Raw genomic sequence first — 24,866 nt, 5'->3', positions numbered from 1 at the left:
TACAACTCTTACACCTCTGTGTGCTGTGCCACAGTAAACTGACTTATCATCACTTCCATTCAGAGTAACAACCAATTTTGTATTGCTCCCACATATGTAGAGTAAGTGTATGTCAGTTGTTAATTGAAAATGTCATCATTTGTAGGACGACTTAAGCATATTCAGTACACTTTGAAACTTATGTCATTTTTAAATTTTAGACAAGACAGACTAGATGCAAATACTACTGACTGAATAATGTAGGATAATAATAAGCTTTATTATATATTTTTAAAACTCTTTAAGACAACCAAAGCACAACTGTTACTCTTATTTGCAAATCTGATAAGAAAATCCTGAATGTTCAGGCATCGTTACTCATCGCTGGCAGCGACTTCGCCTCGACAGATACTCCATCAGACTCTGAAAATGCAGTTTGCAGAGACAGATTACAGGTTGATACAAAGGAACATTTCAGATGCTTAAGAACAAATAAACACTTAAGTCACATTAAAGATGAATTCTCTATTACCGTGAGCTTCTGAATCTGGCACCATGCCATGTCATCCAGCATGTCCAAGTTAACTGCATCCTTGGTCTCTTCAGAAAAGCTAACAGTCTAGAAAGGAAGAGAACCACGTGGAGAACATACATACAAGTTTGTGGCATCTCCTAATAATCCAGGTATATTTTAAACATCTTAATTAAATAGCAGTAAAGAAATACATGTCTGTACAAGAAAACATCTCCTTGGGTCTAGAAGGGTTTCAGTGCTTTATACAAATGATTTGAAGCGCTTAGTACACACCCACACACACACACACACCCCCACACCCACACACGTACCTGTCCCAGTGCCGTGGTTACAGTGATGTGTGCAGCAGAGCCTGCCATTGAACAGTGCAGATCACCAGCAGAGACGACAGACCTGGAACAGCACAGGATTCACAATTTTGAGCTGTTAAAATATCTGTACATCTGATTTAAATACAAATCCTGTTCATGCATGCATCTTCAACATCTCCACTACAAACAGACCTGAGTTTAGGTTTGGTCGGTACGGTCTGGTCGTTGGTTTTGGTCAAGCGGCTTTGGGTTTTTTTGGCAGTGACTGAGGAGCCCCTGTAGACAGTGAGTGCAATGTCAAAGTCTCCATACTCATTCGCCGCATTAGAAAACACATTAACTTGCAAATCTTACCTGAGATTCCCAGTGCTGTTACTACCAACTAATGTTCTGCTCTTTTTTGTCCCCTTTCCTCCCTAAAAACAAAAACACAGACACAGAAAATTGTGGATTCCAAACACTTGATATAGTTCAGAAAAACAACATACAGTGCCACAGTAAGCAAACCAGTACTTGATATTATTCTACAAGCTGTTGCTCTTTCGCCCTGCATTATCCAAGGCAAATTTACTCTAAGTATGTCCAAATATTTATCAGATTCCTCCTGCACAAAATGTCAGACCACAGATCTCTCCTCCATCTCCTTGACTTTGAGGAAGTATATACTTAGTATGTACATTATATCCTTAATATTGTTTCTCCATATTGTGCCTCTACAACTACTACTTCTCTATATGCTGTACATATAATTGATATCATATGAATATGATAATTAATGTCTGTCCTTTAGCTCTTCCCTTAGTTTTCACTACCCCTCCTCTACCAAAGGGGATCTGGATCTTATTAAAATAAGCTTGTGTTTTACCACATAAATTATGTTTAATATTTGAAAATTAAAAATGTGTGCAAACATTACTCACCTTAGAGGTCTTGGATGAGGTCCTCTGGGCTGGGGTGGACTGACCTGGGGTAGAATCAGTTGATTTCCCTTTAAAAATAAAAGCACAGAAGATGGCTGTTTTAAAGTAATACAATGTCAGACAATGACATTTACTGCAGGGTTTCAAACTGTGTTCACCTCTTTTGCTGGGTGCCCTCCTGAGGGGCTGGTGCATCTCAAGAGACTCATTCTGCAAAATGAGACGATTATACCTGTTACAATAAGAAAAAAAAGCACCAAACATGGCAGCGACTTAACAACCGGCTCTACTTACCTTCATGGCAATTGACACATCACTTGCTGAGACCTCTTCCTCTAACAGAAGATGGAGTGGAAAAGAAACTTGTTATGAATCTCAGACACACTTGGAGGAGTAAATTACCTTAATGTATATGTGAGGGAGGGGGGAGCTCACCGCTTATTAAATCCCCTATGAACGTGTTTTGAAGAGAAGGAGGCATCTTCATCAGTTCCACTTTGAAGACTTTGTCCACTGTTGCCAACATGTTCTCCATTTTGGCCTCCAGCTCGTTCATACGCTCTTGTGCTGTAAGGGGGACATTTTTCGGCATTTCAGGACACACACACACAAAAAACTGGGGCCGAGCTATTGGACCTGCAGTCAGTAGCAAACCTTCTTTCTCGAACTGCTGGATGAAGAGGGCCAGTCTGCTCTGCCGCATCTCCCGGCCCAGCTGCTCTTTAACCTGAGCATTTCTCGTCCGCCTCAACGGCATCTTGTTGCCCCGTCCTCTCAACGCTCAGCCCGTGTGGAGAGCAGCTCTGCTTCACTACAAGCACACACCTGTGACCGCACCGCAGCTAATTGAAATATCCATGCGCTTTCTCAGTGATGAGGTTCTCGAAGTACTATGTTGCTCGGCGGAAGGATGGTATTGATATTTTGAGCACCAAATGCATCAGCAGACATTTTTCTTTTTAAATTTTTTTTTTTTTTTTTTACAATTTTAGGAAAATATATATTACACAAAATGTGTCTAACCAACGTGTATATTTCAAGATTCTTAGTTGTTGGTACTTTAGAAGTTATATTTTCTGCATATTTTATGTATATTTCATATTATATGCATATGCATAACAATAACAGTAGAGAACAACAGAAACTGTACACTGAGGCCAGATAGTGAACAGAATGACTGCAGGAAGTTTGTGTAAAACGAGTGATTTGGACGAATTTAGAGCAAATTTCCTGATCAGATGTATTTTAATATGAATACAAGTTTTTGTATTATGTATTTATTTATTTTCAATTCTATATACTTAATAAGCTTATCTTTTAAAATATTAAAATTTTTCCTTCTCCCTTACACTTATTTAAAGGCAGTGATTTTAAAAGAAATCCAGGGCGAAGAGCAGGTATGACACTACACCAGTGATGGAGGACATGATGAAGGAGATGGAGGAATATTTCATAAAGGAAAGGAAGAGTTGGGGGGAGATGGAGAAAGTAATGCGAGAACTCGAGACCAAAAAGAAGACAATATGAATCACCGCAGCTTCTCACATGCAACACTGAACACAAATTCTCAACAACGGGGAGACAAAAAAACCCAAACACTTGGTTTTCAATCAGTTTACAAACTCATTTATTGCAGCACACTTAAGTGTAGACATTCAGTTCCTTTCCACAGGACGGTAAGAGATCACTAAATCTATTGTTAATGTCAAACAGTCTCTTCTGTACATCCTCTGCCATAAGGAGGTTAAATTTCAGTACAGGATGGACAAAGACGGATTAAAAGGGAAATGGGGGGGGGGGGTGGGGGGGTGTTAGTCATAAAAATGTTAAGTTACTACACTGCCTGCAATCCAAATGTCAATACAAAAATAAATAATTGGGAATTTCTTTTTGTTTTGGAGGAAAAACTACTGTATGTTGTTAATATTTTGAGGTGGTTTCATCTCATCCTCACCCTGGGTTAAGGTCAGGTTGTACTCTATGCAGTGCAAATTGAATATTTCACAATATTATCACTTCTGTACAAATTCACTCTCCCAAGTCTACAACAGGACCATCTACACAGTTCATCACAGCACTTTGCTTCTTTTCTGTCTGTTTTAGTATTAAGTGGAATGTCATGTTGTAAAATGAACACAGTGTCAGCAGTACTGAAGAAGCCCTTTGCAGTATAAAGCTCTAATTGCTACCAATATCATCCAAAGCTACTGTGTGTAAACCATATAAGCAATCCTGTCCACAAAGGATATATCCAATAAAAAAAACAAAAAAACCTTACTGGTTCATTCTATGCTAGAGTAAGGAATAGCCCCAGTACATGTACGCAAGTTACACTTCTAATTAACATTACAATAAGGCATATTAGCTGATCAAGTACAGTTTGTTACTGTTAAAAAAAGCAGATATCAAAAACACAAGTTGGACGGACTGCTCCGTCACAGAGGCGCTGCTCCAAGCAGTCCTTCCCTGCAAGAGAACATGTGTCCTGTTTTAATGTGTGAGACTCAGTAGTGTGGCATGTCTTCACTTCAGACTGATGTTTTTTTTTTTTTAAGAATCTCTCCCTCCAATTGGCTGCTTTAATCAAGAGTGTTGTTGCAGAGATCAACACTTATTTGAGACCTGTTTTGATTGCAGGGCATCTGGAATGTTGTAGAATCAATTTTAGTGATGAATAATTAGTGATTGTCCTCTGTCCTCTGCCATTTACATCTGTGCTACCAACACATATTTACACAGACAGAGAGCCTCACTCTGAACCTGTACACTTAAAATGAAGACGTGAACATTCTTTAAGACTCGTATCACACAAACAGTCAAAGCGTTGAGACCTGTTGCATCCAAATAAAACAGGTCTCAATCTTTCAGATTGAACCCCCACCCCCCAAGTAAACATTATGTACAAAAAGACAGGTGGACTTGAGTTACTGTTTTCTTTTTTTTCTTTTTTGGAAAGTGCACAAAGAACAGATGGGGTCTGTACACGGTCTCAAACAACTCAAAATGATCTGCAGATAGGTAGGACAGATTTAAGTGAAGTGGGCAAAAGGCTACGATTACACACACACACACACACACACACACACACACACACACACACACACACACACACACACACACACACACACACAAACACAAACACACACAAACACAAACACACACAAACAGATAGGTCTACACCATAGGGGCAGTCAATACATTCTGTACAGTGAATAATCATTCTATACACCATCTGTAGACAAACATACCTCAAATAGTCCCAAGAGATTTACTGCAACTTCCCAAGCAATTTACAGAAACAGTCCCACCTGTAAGTAGCTGTTTGGAAAGCCCATGACAAGCATAATAAGGTTGTAAAAAAGCAGACAATGGGCATCTTCCAAGACAGAGGGAAGAGGAAGTACCATGTTTGGGCGACTGGAGGTGTTTAAATAAAACGTTTCGCTCACACCCCGGGCCTCCGCCTATCCTTCCATCCTGCCGTCACACTTGGCCAGTCAGATTTTTCATCTTCGCTGCCCGGTGTTGGCGGTCAGATGAAGGGCGCGCCGAAGCATTTAAGGCACCACTGGACGCTGGGGATGGGCGGTTGATCAATGCGGTGCAAAGACTTGAGCTGCTCGGCGCTCAGTTCGTCGTAAGCCAGGCGGTACTCCCTGTCGAAGGCCTCTGCAGATACACAGCGAAGGGTCATTAATGTTACGTGATACACTTTGGGAACATTTCAGTTTTTCTCACAGCCTTGAGACTCAGGTGAAATATATAAGTTGTGGAAGTGTGATGTAACTGGTTGATTTCACTTTCACACATTCACTCACCCACGTCGATGTTCTCCCTCCCCAAGGCCACCAGTGAGAGGAACAATATTTCTCTGTAGATGCTCCTGAAAAAAATACAGGAAATTATACATAAGAGGTGTTTTCATTAACGTTACAAGAAAACTTCAACCAATAAAAACAAGTAAATAATGCTTCAAGAAGGACTAAATCAAACACATCTCTGAGCTTACCTCTGTCGTTTGACACCTTCTGGGCGCCGTTTGATCTCTCGGATCAACAGGTTGATCGGCCCGTACACGTCGTTGGTCTGGATGTTACGAACAATCGTGTTGAGGAGGGTACGAATCTCCTGGTGGTCTGTGGGAGCCAACGTCCCCTTCTTCTCCACTAAAAAAAAAACATCAGAAAGATTAATTCTACCCTTTTTAGAACAGAGGCTTAAGTCTGACCTCTTCTGGCCAACAGTGACACTGTATCCAAGGAGGTAAAATAACTACATTATTGAATTTTCTTGCCACAATTTCAGCTAATGTTAAATCCATAGCAGCAGCATACAATGAGTGAAACATTCATATTTACCTCAATATGCAACTAATACATCTGCACAATTGCAAAGAAATAGAAAAGCGGACATGAATCTGACAAATGCCAACTAAGTTTTTTACCCTTGGTTAACAGAAACCAAACAAACTACAAGTAGCATTTGAAAAGTCTTGACTTTGTCTCCCCCTAGTGCATTTTCTGATGGCTTACATCAGAAAATCACAAACTGACTTCACATAGTGGCATTAAGTGTGTGCTATTTTTATAGGGTTTAAAGATGTCAGCCACTACAATAATGGCTAATACAGCAGGGTGGACACTGCAGCATGACGTGTGTCTGTGTAAACACTCACACAAGGTCCTCCAGAGCTGGTAGAGGGGATCTCCATGTTCCTGGTGCAGGTTTATATTGTCCCACAGGAGCTGGACGTATACCTGCTTACTGTCCTGGGACAGTGACGTCAGGGGCAACTGCAAAGAGAAATGGGACAAGGTGAAGGAAAGCCATAACAAAAGAGACAGAAAGAATAAGGATATATGACATGTTCCTAACCTGTACTCCTTTGTTGCAGTGTTCAGAGGTAAGGATGAGACCAGGGAGGTGAGTGGGCAGGTCCAGGCGACGGAAATACCACACCAGGTTCCAGAAGATGATGGGGTGCTGACTGAGGAACTTGTGGGTGTAGATCACCTGGTTGGACATGGCAGAGAAGTTGGACAAACCTCTCAGGATCTTGTGTCACGTCTTGTAGCTGTGTAGCTTTTCTGTAAAGCATTATGCGAGTATTTTACCTGATCTCCCTCGTTCTCCAACAGCGTCTCCAGCTCCTTGCGCAGCACCAATGGGCTGAGGTACGGTACAGACACTGGCTTGGGGTTTGGCCGTTTAGTCCCCATACCATCCTGACAAACACACACAATCATTTTCAATGCACAGCAGCTACAGTGGTTTTTTCTATATTTAAGCACAATGGGGTTAGTTTGTGACGGTAAGGTGCACTGACCGACACCTCTTGCAGGCTGGAGGGCAGGCTGGTGGTGGAGACGCCATGTCCAGGTCTCTGGGAGTAGTCCAGGCTCTGCAGTGGGCCACCGACACTGTTGCTGCGTGTCAGTGACGTCCCACTGCATCTCTGCTGCTTTCCCGCTGCCTGGTGCTCCAGGAGGCCCAGGGGGTCCGACTGCACCGGCTCGGGAATCAGACTAGAAACACAAGAGGCAAAGGACTCAAGATAAGATAGTGCTACAGGAAGCTAGGCAAGTATTTATCTTCTTGGACTACAAACTGTAACTCTGGGAGCTTTAGGTGTTTGAACTCATTTGGTGTACCTCTTGTGTGTTGCAGGCTGATCATCTGGAGTCTCCCTAGGTTCCTCTTCAGGGAAAGAGATAAGATCTGGTGCCTTAATGTCAGCTGAGCCGCTGGCTGTGGGCTGGGCACTGGTGCTGTGGATACTGTCTCCTGAGGCACTGGGATTCATATAGAACCTGAAAGGGAAAGTCACAGAATAGTGTTGGGAGAGGGTGGAGGAATTTTTTTTCTTATTTTTTAGATGTTGGATCTTCTTTGATTGTTTTGAACTAACTTTGTTAGATTTAGAATTTTTGCTGTTTTTTTAGAATTGGAATTTTGTTTGTTTGTTTCTGTACATAGGATTTGTATGTCTTTAAGCTTTGGAAATAAGACTACTTTCATCCATCGTTTCCTTCACAATATCTGTAACTGATATTCTCCAGGAGGACTGAGATATTCCTGTGGTTAGAGACACTAAGGTAGACATTCATTCTCCCCCCTGGCTTTTCTGAGGAATCCCTGGTGCTTGCCAGTTTCCTCTGTGCACTACAACATACATCGATTCTCAAACAAACTGACAACCTAGCTGATAGGCAGGGAGGTCACGTAGTAGTCTTTGTTACTCGAGCCTCACGGCAGTACTTGTGAAGGGTTTAATAGCACTAAACCAATAGGAACAAGACTTCATTGGACCATGAACTTGCCTCCTAAGCAGTACCCAGATTGATGTATTTTGGGTAACTTGTTTTGTTTTTGACATGTTTTCATTCTGTCAATTTCAAACCATTTTCAAATCATTTCCAGGTCTAGAAAATAGTTTTCCTAATTTCTCATTTTATGTCTGCATTACTGTTATTATTAGACATGCTTAATTCTAAAGCAACAGAAGCCTACCCAGTCGCCGTGCGCAAGTCATGAAACTCAACGTGCAATAAGGGAAGAAATGCTGTGCGACAGAAGGGACAGTTGGTGTTCAGGTTGGAGTCATCAGCTGTCCAGCCCGCCATTATCTCCTCATCGTACACCAGGGCTTCACAAGAGCGGCACTGGGAGCAACTGGACATCAGGACCTGGCAGCAAGGAAGTATGTGCAATCAGTTAGGTGTTATTCCAATGTACATGTTGGCAGTGAAAACAGAGCAGCAGTGAAGGGAGTGTTTGTGTGTGTACAGTATGCCTGACCTCCAGTGCACAGTTCTGGTAAATGCTTGAGGACGAGGCGTGAAGTGAGGAGCCCTGCTCGGAGTCTGGACCCCTGCCCGCTCGTCCTGGAGTTGGATCTGCAGATGGAGACAAAAATAAACTTTGACATCTCATTTTACGGGCCAATTAACCCCATTAGGCCCTTCTCTTTCACTTCCCTTACATATTTGCACTACAGAATACTTACGTGTCTGGTGGGTCCCTCGGCCTGTGTCGCTGCTGCCACTGCTGCTGCCCAGACTTGTGCAGCTCTGGTTGAGACCATTGGCCACCAGCCCTGGGATTGGTCCTCTCTCAGGACTCTCATCTCCTTCATGTGCAGCCAGCATGTGTTCATCCAGATGTGACGGGAAGCCGCCACCACCCTGAGCTTGTTCATCCTGAAAAAGTTGAAGATGATATTCAGAGGATTGCTCCCAATAATTTGGAAAAAATATGTTTAAAACATCAGGAATTATTCTTTAATGACACTTGCCTCATCATCTGAGTAGGAGTAAGCTGAAGCAACTGCCCCCCATACTTTGCTGGCCACATTTGCTGCCTGTTTCATGCTTGACTTAAGCACATCAATTTTAGGTCCTGACAAGAGGGTGTCCATCTTGATGCCTGAAATGGAATTGATGACTGAACCCAACGACCCTCCCTGAGAGGACTTGACCAGCGCAGTCAGTGAGGCCGATCTAGGACCCGGGCTACCCGCGGTGCTGGCAGGGGTCTTTGTCTTTACTGCAAAAGTCTTGGAGCGAGTGACGGTGGATGGGCTGCGTTTGGGTGTATCGCCTGGGGAGCCAGTTGGAGGTTTGACAGGAGGCACTGGGAGGCTGGACCTGCGCTCCAGAGATGGTTTGAGCTGTGGGGCGTCAGTGGAGTCTCCCTGCGCCTGCTGGAGCTCCATGCTGGAGGACTTCACACCCAGGGGGCTCCTCAGGCTCATGTACATTTCGATCTCCTCGGCCAGGTTGCGGGACACAACAGCAGGCACGGCGCGTGGTGGCTCCTGGCTGGTGACAGAGGCTGACTCTTCTGTCTCTGACACTAGAAGGGAAAGCGGGTCAGCGCCCGCCTCCACGTCCGCCCTCTCCAGGGTCGGGCCTCGCAGCCCAGCGTCCTCATCATGTGTTTCAGTGTACTTCCTCTCTCGTTTCTCCATTTTTACCTCAGACCCCTCTACCTTGGTATCATCTCCCTTCTCTTCTTCTGGTTCTGCTGGCCCCTCTTCCTCTGGCAGCTTCCCAAGAATCAACCCCCGATCATCTTCAGGCTCTTCCTCCAGGTCTGTAAAAAGTGCTTTGGACGCACTATTAGGCGGTGGACTCTGGGCTCCACAGAGCGCAGCAGCCAAGATACGGGCATCGGCCCCCATCTGACTGGCCATGTGGTCCACGCCTTTCTCTAGGAGCATCCCAGCACGGGTTTCAGCACTGAAGCTACAGCTGCGTTCAGTAAAGGATTTTTGTCGCTGCTGTTGGGTCTGGTTAGCTACATCCCCTGACGTCAGCGAGGTATCATCATCAGGGAGAGACACATTATCAGTCTTGCTGTGTCTCCTGAACAGTTTCCCTGTACCTGCAGAATACGTACAGATATAATAAGATTGGTCCTTTCTTATTTGGGGCTACATCAATTAAACCGATGGTTAAATAGCTTAACCTAAATGGAAAATGAAATAATCTATATATTATGAAAATTCACTGAAGAGAAAAAATTGCCATCCCAACTTCGAATTTTTTAGTTAAACTTAAGGGTCCCCTCACCTGTTTCCCTGCCACCGTCAAAGCTGCCTGTGGATAACTTCACAATACTGGGGACGGGCGAGGGCACATCAACAGGACTGGGGGGTTCTGCTACTGCTACAGCACTGTCAACTGAGCTGGCAATGTCACCACCTGTTTGTAGTACAGAGCAAACAGACCAGCATCAGTGCAGAAGGAGGACATATGGTGTCACACACACACACACACACACACACACACACACACACACACAGGAAGTAGCTTTGCTTACCGTTATGCTGTGCTTTGGAATTGTTCCTCTCTTCAGTGGAAAGGGCGGCTGTATGTGAAGGCTCTGCCAGCTCCTGGTGTAACTCATCCTTGGAGCCGTAGCCTTGATCAGACTGCCTCCCTGTGGATCATAAAAATCACACAAACCACGCTGTACTCAAGAATATAACGAGGATATGATTAAGGGAAACATGCTTTGCTTCATTTCTTTTTACAACTCTTCTTCCATGGTTTTGTCAAAATGTTCATTTAGATATTGTAATATTATACTTGTACTTCACTGCTAAGACATGGGCATGCCGGGACTTTGCATTCTCAGCTTTTAAAGCTTTACACATGAAAACCTAGTAACTTCGGGGGATCAGTACCTGTACTACAGTGGCTGTCTGTTGTGCCTTCCATGCTGTGGCTGTGGGCAAACAGGTTGTGTTCCTCACCATTGACCTCACTTGAGCTGTCAGCACTTCCGTGACTCAAGCGGTCAGCGTCACTGACTGCTGACCCGCCTATCGATGCAGCTACAGACGGAAAAACATGGAAAGAAAAAGTGGGTGAGAAACAAGGGATCAGAATGAGAGGAAACAGATAGTGAAAAGTGTTTTCCATCCCTGCCATGCTGTATATTCCATTCCCACCTGTGGTACTAAGCGTAGGTCCCTTCTTGGAGGATGTTCGGTCTAGAGCTTGCTTGAATTGAGCCACTCCACGAAGCACATTCCGAACTTTGGTCCACATGAACTGGCCACTACGGTTTCTGCTCGGCCACGGGCTCTCTAAGACAGCCTGCACAGGGAACAGACAGGAAGATGAGGACATGCGTAGGCAGAGACATGTTTTAGATATCTTTTAGCAATGTAAAAGGCTATATGTGACCTTGTTGTAGTATCCATAAGTGATGGCGTTTGGATGCACTCCAGCTTTTTTCATTTCAACCAGGACTCGCACAGCCATAACCGGAAGACCCCACAAACCACAGAGCTGCATCACCACTCTGTAACACACCTGAAAGCCAGAGAAATAAAAACATGACTTTGAAGTCTAGCCATGCAGAAATATGAAAACCTTTAGTGAAAGCACAGAAATATATTAGTAAAATCTCTCTTGATACATAATGAGACTGTACCTCATCCAGCACCTCCACCTCAGTGGTCCTCATCTTCAGGAGGACATTGTAAGCCTGCTGCATGGCACGGCTTTTAGACTTCGATAGGCGCACGGCTGCTGGCAGGCAGATGAACCACAGGCTGTAGCAGTGGCTGAACAGACATCGGGCCCACAGCGGAGGGTTTGAATAGAAGCGCTTAGCCATCTTGTATGCTAGCTTGATCTCCTGTTGGACGAGGATGTTTAAAGCAAGGTGTTTTTTTTTTTTTTTTTTACATGAATGATGAGGACAGACGATAAGGTGTGTTCTAGTAACAGAGTGTGTCTTTGAGGGTATGTACAAACCTGCTTCGTCCTCTTGGCCAGTAGTGCAGGGCTGCTGGACAGACTGGCCCCTGCTGCTCTGCTGCTAATTGCTGGCCGTAACTCCCTAGGACGGTCAAAAAGCTCCATGTGCAGCCATGGGAAACTCTTATAACTGGGGAACAAGAAATGGGATTGTTGTAATGTCAGCCAATCTTTCCCTACCTAATGAAGTTTTAATAAAGTACAGTTAAAAGACTTACGTGTATCTGGGGGCAGGTTCAGGCCCATCGTCAACTGGAGGTTCAGGGGGCATGACAAAAACAGTGTGCTCACTCTTCTGGGACTCGTCCAGCTCCAATAATCTTGTGTCCTCCGATGATTCTCCTTCAACCTGCATTGAGGATCACATCCACGGTCTTAGTGATACTGACAACTATAATCTGAGTTTGACAAAAAGCACACACTGCAGGCCGTTTCCTGTCTGATGGCAGAAGGTAAACAACTCCAAGCTTTTTCCAATCTATTCCAATTAGGCAGTAAAACAGGCTTATTTGATTGTAGTTAATCAAGGATAGAAGAAAAGCAGGAAATGCTCAGACCCCTTGGTGAAAATATTTATCAAAAGGGAGAAAAAGGTTAATTTATTTACCTTTTAATGTTAATCACAAGCTTAAAAAAGAAGGTGCGGGGAAATCTGATTACAGTGTAAGTGATTACCTTGGTGCCCTTGTCGGTGATTTTATCAGAGGGAAAAAGCTGTAAGAAGAGGAAAGAGAGCAAAGGGAACAGAATGAATCAGAGGAAATTTAGGCTTCCTTACTTTCCCAGCGGACAAATGTTATTTTGCCAATGAAACAACATAAAACAAAGGCTTGTACATGGAAGGAAACCTCAGGTGGAAGAGGAAAAACAAAACACCAGTGTGCAGCGTGTACATATCCGAGACCAGCCTGACGCCGGGTCGGTAATCACCTTCTCGACACAGTCATCAAAAAAGGCCAGACCAGTGTCCTTATCGCTGACAAAGGTGCACTCCTCAATGAAGCGGATGAATATCTGGGTCTTGGTGAGCTGGGAGTAGAACTTCTGATGGGCACGGTCTCTGCTTTTGAGAAAGCCTGCAGGAAGGCAAGGAGAGATTGTGGCATCACTTCTCACATTCCCACAGTCATTCACTCCAAGGAGAAATCAATCAGATTTATCTCTCTTCAAAAACAAATGTGCAGCAGTTTGAACACAGGTGTTACCATATGCTGTGTATAAACTGATCTGCAACAGTGAAGCTAAATGGAGGGGAGAACCAATTTCCCAGCAACAGGCATTAGAGTGAAGTGTTTATATAGCTGATGATAAAGGTGATTGATTTCTAAAAACACTTAGGTTGAGTGAAGGTTGAGATGTTCCTTGAAATAGAAATGCCAATAAAATTAAACATTATGCTATGAACAAATCCAGGTTCCATAGTATTAGGCTGCTCATAAACAAGACCATTAGCTACATGTCAATATATATTTTACAAATCATCCATGTGACTTTCATTACCATGAAACAACTTCCTTTCCCCCTGATTTACACACATTTGAAAAGTTAGCTGTCCTTTGCTTTTTTACCTTGCAGGTCGTACAGGGAATCTGCGGCCGTGGCCTTTTCGGAGGGCGCCTGGGTGATGGGTTTGAGGTAGGAACGGTAGCCCTTCAGGATGGAGGCCATGAAGCGAAGGAAGGCCTCCTGGATTTCCATCTCCAGGGACGTCTTCTTCTTGTGCCAGGTGAAGTCCGCCTCGATGGGGGTCATGTCCACTGCTGAGTTGTCCTGTGATGTTTGACGTACTGAAACTAAAATACAAAACAGATTTCAAGGTCAATTTGAATGGGATGGCAGTACACTCAAAATTATGCAAATTACTGAATACCTTTAACTATATTGTGTCAGTTTCAGGGCTCATAACATGGGCATACAATATGATGAAATCTAACACAAGAGCAAGTATTTTTATAAAGATTCAGCTCTATGGTCATTTTTCACATCATAGTATGGAGGTGTATCATTTATTGGTAATTCTCTGAAGAGAGGTTTTGCTACTAGAGGAGGGGAGATGCTGTTTGTACCAGTGGCCAGCTGGTGGTGCAAGTTGCTCAGTGAGTTAACGAGACTCTTGCAGGGCTTCTTTGGGAGGTTCTTCCAGTTGCTGTGTCTCTTTTCGTCAGACCTGTAACACACAATACCACAAAGGCAGTTAGCTGGAAGTAACAGGAGAGCTGCACAAAAATAATCTGCTATGTGCTCTGGATTTAACAAATATGTTGGTGCAATATTTGTTGTTCAACATTATGAGAGCTGTAAATATACAATACAAAGCGGGCAGTAACACAGGGTTTAGTATCAAAGCACAGCATACAGGTAGATAGTGTTGGTGTCCAGATCCACACAGACAACATCTGGCGGGGGGTCGTAAAGGTCAAAGTAGCGGGAGTCCACACCCACTATAAATGGACAAGGAGCGTTGAGGACACCTGCTAGAGAGAGCGGGCACAGGGGGATGTAGGGACACTGCCACTGGAAAGGGAAGATCATCTGACAAGAGACAAGAGAGATAAGCACGATTAAAACAACCAGGCTGACAATAATAAAACATTTTATATGAGCTCCAGAGAATGTCTACATCAGACTCCGGGATTCAATTTCAAATATAATGCATTATATGATGCTCTTCTTTATTGTAACATATATATCGTGACACTTCAAATGCTTTTATGGGATTTTTGAGGATTGTGACATCCTGTACTCAAAGAGACACGCTTGGCAAAGTTCAATTAAGCTCATGGAGCTGGAGAATCAACAACCAATCCCAGTGAAAAATAAGTCCAAGGTCAAAAACCTGGAGGAGTGGCAATATATTTGGAATATTAAGCATTATGTAATTGCAGATGTTTAAAGATTGAATGTTGACCAGTGCATTGACTTTAACATATAACGATAGAGTAGATACAGTTATAATATTAGAATGATAGATATAACCGTATAACTTTAATGGTAGATAGTGTGTTTATGTGTAATCTTAATCAAGGTGAAGATGAATATATTATTTTCTTATATGCCATCAACCTCCAGAGACTGCAGATGAAAATGAGCCTGTTTTGCTAAATTTGGCACGTTTCCATAATGGACTCAAGTGCTCATGTTAATTCATGTTCACCGTCCCTCCTTAAATAAAATGAATGTGTTACTAGACTGGCTTTTAGTAACTCATTCACAGAGGATAATGACTCAACCTGCGATTATGTTACAGAGAATTTTAAGGCATAAATTTCAGGCAATCATTGTTTGTCTTTGTATTGCTAGAGATGACGCTATATGCAAAAATGTATGAATGCACACCATACAAGGGAACTCTGCAGTGAATATGACTGGAATATAAAATGTGTTATGGTGGCAACTAAGTCTAATGTGAATGTAAAAACAAAGCATCTAATATTAACCCTGGATGGGTCTAAATATCACATTATTGTAAGAGAGGCCTTTATGTTATGAGTCAGAGAAAGACAAAGTTTGACATGTTTCCTTGTTTGAGCTAAAGAAGCACAGAATTGCAAGACTTTATGATCTCTAATTCACTTTGACTGTCAAATAGTTTCAAAGTAATATTTATAATGAATTTTGGAATAAATAACTGTAAATCCCCTGTGCCATCTATTATGCGTTCATGTTGTGAGAGGGACAGATGAAATCATCAGAAGCATTACTATGACTTGCGTAATTGTCTGCATAGTAAAAAGTTAGTTAACGGTAAGTTAATTTCACTGAGGGAGTTACGATAGTGATTTCTGCTGAAATGAAAAAGCAGGTCAAATTCGTAGTGATGGTAATTACAGTCCTGCACAGTTCCACCAGGTTCCTGTGCTTTCTGGAATGCATTAAAGGCATCTGATCAAATCAGTCATGAAGAAAATGTGTTAAAGGAATTACATATATATCAGATTTAGAACACTTATCAGACTATGCAGTTCAGATGATGTGGCTGTATTTGATTCTCTTAATGTCAGTATGGGGCATTAAGCAGGGTGGAATATTATCTTCTCTTGTATTGAACTTGTATATAAATGACACGCCTGGGCTGCTGAATGATTATGAAACAGGATGTGTTTTTGGTCTTCTCATATTTAATGTTTTTTTTATGTAGGCAGATGCTTTAATAATATATGTTTCTCTCTCCAGAGCTGGTTAATCCCAACAAGAAAGATGGAGGTTTATACAGCTCTGTAAGAGTAAAAGCACTTTCAAGGCTGCTCAAACATTTACAGACTCTTGAAAGCCTTTATTGTCACATCTAAGTTATTACTATAAATGCAATACCCACAGCAGTCAATTTATACTGAGTTTGTTGATCATACCAGACGTTAATTTTAACTGAAGTAAACAGACTGAATTAAACATTAAGAAAGAATAAAAAGCAGTATATATTGCTAAAACTCTTGGCTTGCATGGCTGAGCATACTCACAGCCACCACAGCCTCGGCCACTCCAGTGAGCACAGCGGGCCGGAGTGAGTGCAGCAGGATTTTGCTCTCCAGCAGGACAAAGTGCAGCAGTGTGGCGCAGTTCTCGGAGCCCAGATTCATCAGCAAAGTGCCGTAGTCTGCCCCGCTGACAGGGGAGGGAGAGCACGGAGGAGATGAGTGAGTTTGGGCAGAGAACGGAAAACAAAACAGAAAGCCAGATAGAGGAGACATAAGGGGAGGAAGGAGTGTGAAAAAAAAAAGAACTGAATTGAATTGAAAAGAGTTTATAACTGGGTTTGTAACTAGAGACAGACATGAGTTATGTAAGAGACAAACAAAGTAATTCAAAACTTCTCTAAACAATGGCAGGTAATGAAGATCCCAGAATGAAAACATTAAGTTGAGTGGCATTTTGAACTTTTAACAGTTGTGGTAATAATTAGCATTTTTAGGATCAACACTGAGATCTCTAAAATAACAAAATAACGCTATGACCTATGATCCAATCCAACAACCCTGCAAGTCATACTGGCTTTGTTAAGCCAATAATGGAAACCCTCTGTTGAGACTCCGTAGCAATGATTCAATTTGACAGTAATTTCTATGAATGTTAAGACAATATTCCATTATTGTCACCAAGAATCTATTTTTGATCAACTGTTACCATGTGCTAATGCAGTTTTCCTGTGTTCACATATGCTGCCATGTTGTCTGAGTTTTTCTCAGTAAAAACTAAAATGACCTTTGAGAGCACTTTGTAATAGTGACTCAGAATCAATTTCCTTTTTTACGTAGTGTTTCTGAGATTTTGCAAGAGCAGTGGGTCACATTAAGTGGAACACTAATTAGCTATTTGTGTGAGCTTTAACAAAGGCCTGAAAATCAAATTTTTTGAGTGTTTTCAGGGTAACAAGGCAACAAAGAGGCTAGAGTCACTACTTGAGTTCCTTATTTTAGCAGTGGGAAAAGTTGAAAAAATGATGATGCCTGTGGCAGTTTTCAGCGTGTTGACCTGAAACATTAATGAATGCTTTTTGCTTTTTTCTGGAACAATACACTGGTCTTTTAATTTCAGCCAGCTCATCTATTTTTCCTATAGACAGAGGACACCGAAGGACAGCTACATTTAGCTTGAAACTGAAACAAAACTGTCAAAGAATAAAGATTTAAAATTCCATCCCCTTGTTGGAAAAAGGATTTCAACAAAGTAACATTTGTTTTGTGAAGTTATCACGCTCAGCACCGCAAAGCCCAATTGTACCTGAGGGGTAAGGGTGTACACACAGGCTGGGAGAGGATCAAGTTGTCATGTGCTGAGAGCTGAAAGAAGAAAGTGTATAATGTTCATATAAGGAACAATAAAAACACAATGATACATGTTAAAGTATGTTTTTGATTGACAATTATTAACAATATAAAGAGATAAAAAAAAACATGTCACCTGGACTAATATTCTTGGCCTTTGAGGGGAAGGAAATGACACATTGTGCATGAAGTGTGAGATGTGCCTGTTGAGAAAAATAATATTACAAATACAAATGTGTCTTCAAATATATACAGCAACTACATTCAACCTATCAAAATGTGAGCTTTGAGATCTGTAGGGTAGCATTAACGTCCCCAGCAAATGATATAAAAATGTCAATATTTGAAAGCAGACTCTTACTTTTCGATAGGCAGTGGGTGTGGGCCTGAGACAGAGAGCTTATAGAGGAACATCAGGAACTTGCGAAAGGCCTCAAAGAAGGGCCAGCGAGAGAGCAGGCAGATGCATTTATTGGTGTTTACGGGCCGGTTGGGGATCATCTTTTTCTCCACCGTGGTGAGCAGGCCCAACTGGATCTTCTGCTTCTCACTCAACAGATCCACTGGATAAGGCTCGTAAAACTGGATGGCTGATCCATACACCTGCAACCAGAGATGGATACATTCTTAAAACAAACGTTTTTCCCAGTTTAACCTTGATGGAAATGTCATGAGGTCTTAGAAAGAGAAACATTAAATCAGGTAATAATCTTCCTTCCAACGGCAGAACGGCAGTCCTTTTCACATGAATGACAGCTTGCCCTTGCTGTGTCATACCTTTTCACCAGAAGAGATGGTTAAGACAAACGTGGAGAAGACGGGCAGGGGATCACGTGTGTTTGGTGCCCAACACTCTATCTGGGCACCCATGGGCAAACAAAAGAGAGGGACAGATTCTGACAGAGGAAAAGACTCATAGTCCTCTTCTGGGTAACGAAAGATGAGACCTGGAGAGCAAAAGAAAAAACAAATGTTTTGAGATGTAGTAATGTTGAACAAAATGCATCCCAAAATTTGACAATTTAAGTGCTAGACTGAGTACAACAGTAACTCAACCTTCCAGACAGGCTACAATTCTGCCTTTATTTCACTGCACGTCTCAAACAAAAAAGGCTTTAAATGAAAGCTTTGATGAAAAGTAGTCATCAGTCAGTATACTGTGGTTTCATTTTGATGAAGTAACTGTTCTCCTCAGAGTAACTTGTTTGGTGAGATGCTGTTCTGACAAGACACACACATTCTTATGTGAACATGCACATACACAAACATGCAGACACACAAGTAAAGGGCGTGGCAGGAAGTGCCGTTGTCTGAGATGAATAAACAGCTGCCTCACAGGAAAAAGGCCGGCCCAAGAGATAAAGCCATCATGTGTGTGTGTGTGTACACACATTCATATGAACACTGATTATATGTGCGTTGCACAATGAATTGTTCCAAAGGCCAAGCTGTTAAGGAAGCATTCAGTGAGTGAAAATGTCACACAGCAGTTTTAGAAATGCCAGCTGCAATAAGCAAAAACTATCTGCTGCAAGATCAGATACACACTAAAGGTGCCGCTTGCTTCAGCTTTGAGACGAAAATGTGAGAGCTGCACCATGAACTACATCGCACTTGATATCAACACATCACACCATTTCTGCCAGAAAAAAATGTATTAAGTTACTCAAGCCAAAATGATGAAAAAGATTAGAATTACTATCACAATCTCATAATTATGACTTACCTATGTTAATGTTGACTTTTAAAGTGAAAACTTTAGTCTCACTCATTACATTGAAGAATTTATTCTTAAGAATTTTCCTTACTTATAATTTTGACTTGTCATTGTATTTCTATTTTAATAATTTTGTGTACTGCACTGCAAATCACGTACATTTTCAGTTTAACATTGGCTTTCACAATATTTTATTTTCACTCTTGCTTTCTCTTAATTCTTTTTCACAAATTATCACTCTATTATCTAATGTGCAATAGCAATAAAATCAAGACAACTGCAGACGTCTAGTAACACTGTTGTGAATTTGAACATATAATTCAGAATAGCACATCTATTTCATGAGGCAGGTGCGTAGGAGTGAGATGAGTATCTACACTGTCAGCGTGCAGGAATTTATCTTTTCTGACAATAATACACAAATATCTTCTCTTTACTCACCGGCTTTGTAACTGATGGAATTGGACGCAGATACTGATTTCTTGTAACACAGGAACACATTAGAGCCCCACTGCAAGGTTTAAAACATAAGACATTACACATTTGTTCTCTGTGGACTGATGATGAGCAAGTGCTAGGTAAGGAATAAAATTCTGAGTTACCATGCCACAGTTGAGGTTTTTGTCCACCTTGCAAAAGGTATGTGGTGGTGTCTCGCCCTTGCTGGTGACAATCACACAGATGTCTGTCACTGCCAGGGAGTTCTGAGGCTGGACGGGCGGCGCTCGGCGGAGGGTGATGAAAATGCGCTGCGAGGTGGCAGAGCTGTTGTTGACGTTGGCGCAGCGGCCGTACGGTGTGGCCTGGATGACCTCGCAGCCCTGGATCAGACGCTCCTTACCCTCATACAGCACACTGATGCACACAACAAACAGTAAGTAAAAATGTTAGCTTGGCACAATGACATGACACCATTTGTTTTCAAGAATGAAAATGAGAGAAAGGACAGCAGAGAGAGATAAAGACGGAACCCGAGAGTAAGTCTGTGAAGCTGTCTTTGGTGCAAAAGTGATGAAAACGGAGATTAAGATGGCAGATAGGAGTGCAAAGAGACGTACTACAGGACTCTCAGACAATTCAGCGTCTCAGAGAAGAGTGCTGTCCTGAAATCACTTTTACTGTCAGGCATGGCTTTCATTTCTTAAACAAGCGTTGCTGCCAAAAGTCAAATAACTCACATTCTAATGACATAACAGTTTACACTGCAAAAGCATAAGGACATTCAAGTTTCAATGCTAACAATAGGCGTTTGAAGCAGACTGCGAGAAAGAAAGAATTTAAAATAGAAAGATCTGGGCATTTCTGTGTTGTGCACAAGAAAAAACATCAAATAGTGGATATCTTATGCTGGTGTGGCTTTCCCAAATGGAAAAGGTGTCCACCACAAGTTCCCGAGTAATGAACTAAACAGTCTGAAGGAAAGGTTCCAGAAAAGCACAGTTGCCAAAAGGGTACGTTTTGCAAGGAAACGCTCAAAACAATATTTAAAAGGGAAATCTGTTTTCCTACTACTACTAAGTTAACTAGTTTATATTTCCATTAGCTATGCACCAAGTCATGCTTTCTGATGTATGCAGATAATAGAATACTTGGCGCCGTGTCAAATACAACACTACAGAGACTTTGATAAAACTACAATCTTCACATGTCGAAGTTGTTTATGTTTTTCATACAGCAGCTGGTGTTAACCAACTCCTAAGAGAAATATCTGGCTCTTTAGCCGCTACATGCTCCACTATGCTCACAACTAGCTGCTAAGTGTGTCAGTGCGCAGTAGGTTCATCAGAGCTTTTTTGATCAAAATTTCTGCCTGCTGTGACTTGAAATAATGCTGTTGAGAGCGGTGAGACTCAATCAAAACAGCGAAGTTGCGGGCCGTAAAAACCAAAACAATGGGCTGAACTGTAGAACTGAGGGTAACTGCAGTCAGCTGAAGCGTACATCACCACGTGTGACCTTTTAAATACAAGTAGCTTTTGATCCATTGTGAGAATGACAATATTGATTAATGCGGATTTAAGTGTTATAAGTTAAAAAAAAAATTCTTCACAGAAAAAGAAAAATTCTAACTCAGATAAGTTATGACTTGGGTTATGTGGAAGGAAACATCAAGATTTCTTTAATTTCTCAAAAACTATATATTTATCCATTTTAATTTACAACACTGGTTACAATTCTGACAAAAAGTGTGCACTGCAATGTTGCTACATATCCATCCACTTTCGGACTGATCGAAAAAAGTGCATTCTTGAGAGACAATAGGCTGAACTGTGGCTGTAGTGTGAGGATAATCTGGTTCTCCTGTTTTACAGGGAGGATCAGTGTGTGGTCAGCACCACTGACTTTCTTCTTAAAGCTCTGGTTACCCTTTGTGGCTTCGGTGAGAAGCCTGTCTTCAATGAGTGAAGTGATTCAGACATATTTACCAGCTGACTCATTTAAATCCCAGACAGTGAAGGAAACTTGGTTATCAAGATTCTCACATTCAACTTCGTACAAAGCAAACACTTTGAATGTAACAATATGGATTAGTGCCAAAATGTTTGTCTCTGCTTCTTTATCACTCCTGCTGTGGAATATCACACAGCTAAAAGTTAGATAGGGAAGCAATCAGTGCCCCACTGTGTTGTTGTTGGGTTTTTTTGCATGACTGCAGGGCTTCTATGGTAGCATGCTCCATGCCCTCCCCTTTCCATCTGGACAATGCAATGTGGTAGGCCAAAAGCTGTGATTGCTGCCCTCTTTAAAACTAAGACAGACCCCAAAACACATTTCTTAGTCTTGTGCGAGCTACAGGACAGCTACCGCAGATATAATAGTCCTGAAACACTCCATTTATTTTGAAAAGACTGCGGGACAAACCTTAAGAGGCCAGGAGGACAGCTGCCAGCAAATTCTCATTTAGGCAACAAAAACAGAGCCCTAATGGGCACAGTGAGTCGTGACACTGTGGAGCCCCGGGCTGGGAATGCTGGCTTCACTGACAGCAAAGGTGGCAGAAGGAAGAATGAATGATTTACAGCTTGCTAGCTTTTGGGTGGATAAAGGCCAGCAGGTGGAACAGCAGTCAGGAAGGGAAGACATCAGTGTTGCAACACAGCCAAAAATATTCACTGACCTTCTGTGTTGTAGGCTTGTAGCTCAACCAAAACAGAACCACCATAAGTGGACTAATGCCATAATGCATCAACTTGTGGCATTTTTATTAAAACACAGAATCACTAATTAATAATATTAATAATAGACCACATAGTCATGAATTTTATATGAAGAGTCTCTTTATATTATCTGTTTGTAGCAACACATAAAATAAGCTTGTGAAAAATGTTATTCAGGCTCATTAAACAGCATGACGGATTCAGTTCTTCAACCAATGAAAAACTTCACAAAGACTGTGAATCTTTTGAATATAACTTCACTTCCATTTTCTCCACCCCATATGTCTGTTAGCATGCTAAGCAGGATTGCACAATCTCTTAAAGGAAACAAGACCTGACATACGATCTTGTGTTTATGCTCAGTGCACCGACGGCTGCAGGGTTTCAGCAAGGTTTTTTTTTTTTACATAGTTCTCTAGTTTAAAGCTACATACAGCAGAAGACAAGCGCATGGATAACACATGAAATAAACCAAACTCATCACAGAACAAACAGAATATAGTAAATGTGTTTGTAAAGCAATACCACTTTCAATGAAATAACTGAATTTGTTTGAGAGAGTGAGCATAGCAGTGAGTGTTGTCTCTTGTAACTGGAAACTCCAGTTTGTTTGCGGGGTACACAAAGAGGCTTTAGACAAAGACTAAGGTGTGTGGAGAACTGAGAGGCCTCAGGCGGTTGCATCATTCCCTCATCATCTCAATTACGCATTGATATTGCTAGTTCATTCAGGATGGACGTGTTAACGGATACAAACTGGTGATGAAATGTATGTAACATTTTTGGCTCCTCTGTGAAGAAGTAAGAACAGTGGTAGCTTTAGGTTCACTGGGCTGGATTAAGAGAACCATGATGGAGTTCCCTCTTGTAAGATAATAGGAGGAAGCAGGAAAATTGTATCAGTGGACAGGAGCCAAGAGGTGTGGCTGAGAGGGAGAACTCCATGACGCAACAGGGGGAGAGTAAATGAAGTAGTCATCACACCTACTTCCTTCCACCTCTGAAAACATGTTTTGTCATGCCACCAGAGTCTAATTATATGACACTGGGGGACACCAAATATGAGAGACACCTTTCGCTATAATGTATAATGTTATATATTATTAGGTTTACAAAAGGTAGGAAACTGACGCAGCAAAATGGAATCCAGCCATCATTAATTTCAATGTTCATGCTTGTGCTTTTCCTTATGCGACATGTCAAAATGGCTTCCATGAAGAAGGCCTCTCCAAAATGTCTCTGCATGTGAAAGTCTGTCGACATGCTGACTAGCAATTAACCCGGTTGCAGGATATTGTGAGGATCTTTAATCATATCTGTAATTGCTGTGGTCATGCGTTTTTTTCCCCCCTCAAAGCTTCTTCCTTCTTCCAGCCTGTTTCCATTGCAATAAACACACTGAGCCTCTGAATTTACAGTAACTCAGAGAGAACGGAAGAAGACGTTTAGGAGTTAAATGGCTAAATTAAAGTGTTTAACAATATTATAACGTTATCAACCTATTAAGACTCAGATGAAGCTGTTATCAAAAACCAACAACACGTTTTTGCTTTACTCACATGAGCTTATGGTACTGAAGCCACTCATAATGAGTTCCTTGCTGTTGCAGGCACATGAACATACCAGATTACAAACACAGACATGAATAAACTGCTGACTCACCCAATGTCAATAAGAGGCGACTTCCCTCGACTCCTCCTGTAGCACAGAAACAGCTCAGGACTCTTAAGACTGCCGTGATTAAGGTTGGCTGGCTGGCCGCTGTAGGTGGTGTCGATGCAAGTGAAGCCCTCGGGCACCGTTTCTCCAGCTGACTTGTTAATGACAGCCAAGTCAGTGATGGGCGCTTTGGGGCCACCGGACTTGGTCTCTGACAGGTCCTGCTCCAGGGGCGGTGGACTTGTCTGTCAGCCCGGCCACCACAAAGTAGTCGGTCACACGGTGACCCTTGTCCTCAATCATGGCTGGGCGTACCTAGAAGTGAGAAAATAGTCAATTTGTTTGCCTAATAAGCAATGAACCCTGCTGTACCGTGTTCATAGAAGACATTAAAGTATTCGACATCCTCTGCTTTGGTTAAAACTTCTACAGATACTGTATTTAGCCTATAGCCAGGGAGAACACTGTATGTTAGTGAAGGCAAACCTCTTACATATCACTTTGGGACAGTGGGTTGGATTACATATTCAAGCATACACAGAATGCAAAGT

General features: G+C 42.1%; 2 protein-coding genes across 3 annotated transcripts; both read right to left on the bottom strand.

The window, feature by feature from the left end:
- Window positions 1-235: 235 nt before the first annotated feature.
- cdca9 (cell division cycle associated 9) lies at window positions 236-3,261 on the bottom strand. 2 transcript variants are annotated; one of them, XM_051429120.1, is made up of 10 exons: window positions 2,400-3,261; window positions 2,181-2,312; window positions 2,040-2,080; window positions 1,904-1,955; window positions 1,746-1,813; window positions 1,180-1,241; window positions 1,018-1,101; window positions 826-907; window positions 512-598; window positions 236-402 (listed from the first exon to the last, which is right to left on the bottom strand). In XM_051429120.1, the coding sequence occupies exons 1-10, from the start codon at window positions 2,500-2,502 to the stop codon at window positions 358-360; spliced, it is 756 nt and encodes a 251-aa protein (XP_051285080.1). In that variant the 5' UTR covers window positions 2,503-3,261; the 3' UTR covers window positions 236-357. The 2 variants fall into 2 exon arrangements, with proteins under 2 accessions (XP_051285080.1, XP_051285079.1); XM_051429119.1 differs by having other exon boundaries at window positions 2,181-3,261.
- An 87-nt stretch (window positions 3,262-3,348) lies between these two features.
- dennd4c (DENN/MADD domain containing 4C) lies at window positions 3,349-24,625 on the bottom strand. The gene is given in 34 exon segments (XM_051429096.1): window positions 3,349-5,414; window positions 5,564-5,628; window positions 5,755-5,911; window positions 6,421-6,538; window positions 6,621-6,758; window positions 6,860-6,970; window positions 7,072-7,270; window positions 7,397-7,555; window positions 8,256-8,431; window positions 8,544-8,641; window positions 8,752-8,944; window positions 9,040-10,130; window positions 10,319-10,450; window positions 10,569-10,688; window positions 10,936-11,085; window positions 11,203-11,350; window positions 11,441-11,569; window positions 11,691-11,897; window positions 12,017-12,149; window positions 12,238-12,368; window positions 12,695-12,733; window positions 12,950-13,095; window positions 13,588-13,812; window positions 14,086-14,186; window positions 14,376-14,551; window positions 16,477-16,621; window positions 17,738-17,796; window positions 17,918-17,984; window positions 18,143-18,384; window positions 18,559-18,728; window positions 19,940-20,009; window positions 20,101-20,353; window positions 24,319-24,545; window positions 24,547-24,625. Coding segments are annotated over 34 exon segments (5,784 nt in total). The 5' UTR covers window positions 24,619-24,625; the 3' UTR covers window positions 3,349-5,277.
- Window positions 24,626-24,866: the final 241 nt, after the last annotated feature.

The sequence above is a fragment of the Dicentrarchus labrax genome, unplaced genomic scaffold (assembly GCF_905237075.1).
Source record: "Dicentrarchus labrax unplaced genomic scaffold, dlabrax2021, whole genome shotgun sequence".
Taxonomy (NCBI): domain Eukaryota; kingdom Metazoa; phylum Chordata; class Actinopteri; family Moronidae; genus Dicentrarchus; species Dicentrarchus labrax.
The sequence above is the reverse complement of the archived record's forward strand: the minus strand, read 5'-3'. Positions and strand labels throughout refer to the sequence as shown.

Bases quoted from the DNA above. Each gene is read 5' to 3' on its own strand.
- cdca9 (XM_051429119.1), bottom strand. From the start codon at position 2,502: ATGCCGTTGAGGCGGACGAGAAATGCTCAGGTTAAAGAGCAGCTGGGC. The intron at 2,081-2,180 runs GTGAGCTCCCCC...ATCTTCTGTTAG, and splicing joins CATAGGGGATTTAATAAGCG to AGGAAGAGGTCTCAGCAAGT. The intron at 1,242-1,745 runs GTGAGTAATGTT...TTTTGTTTTTAG, and splicing joins CCTCATCCAAGACCTCTAAG to GGAGGAAAGGGGACAAAAAA.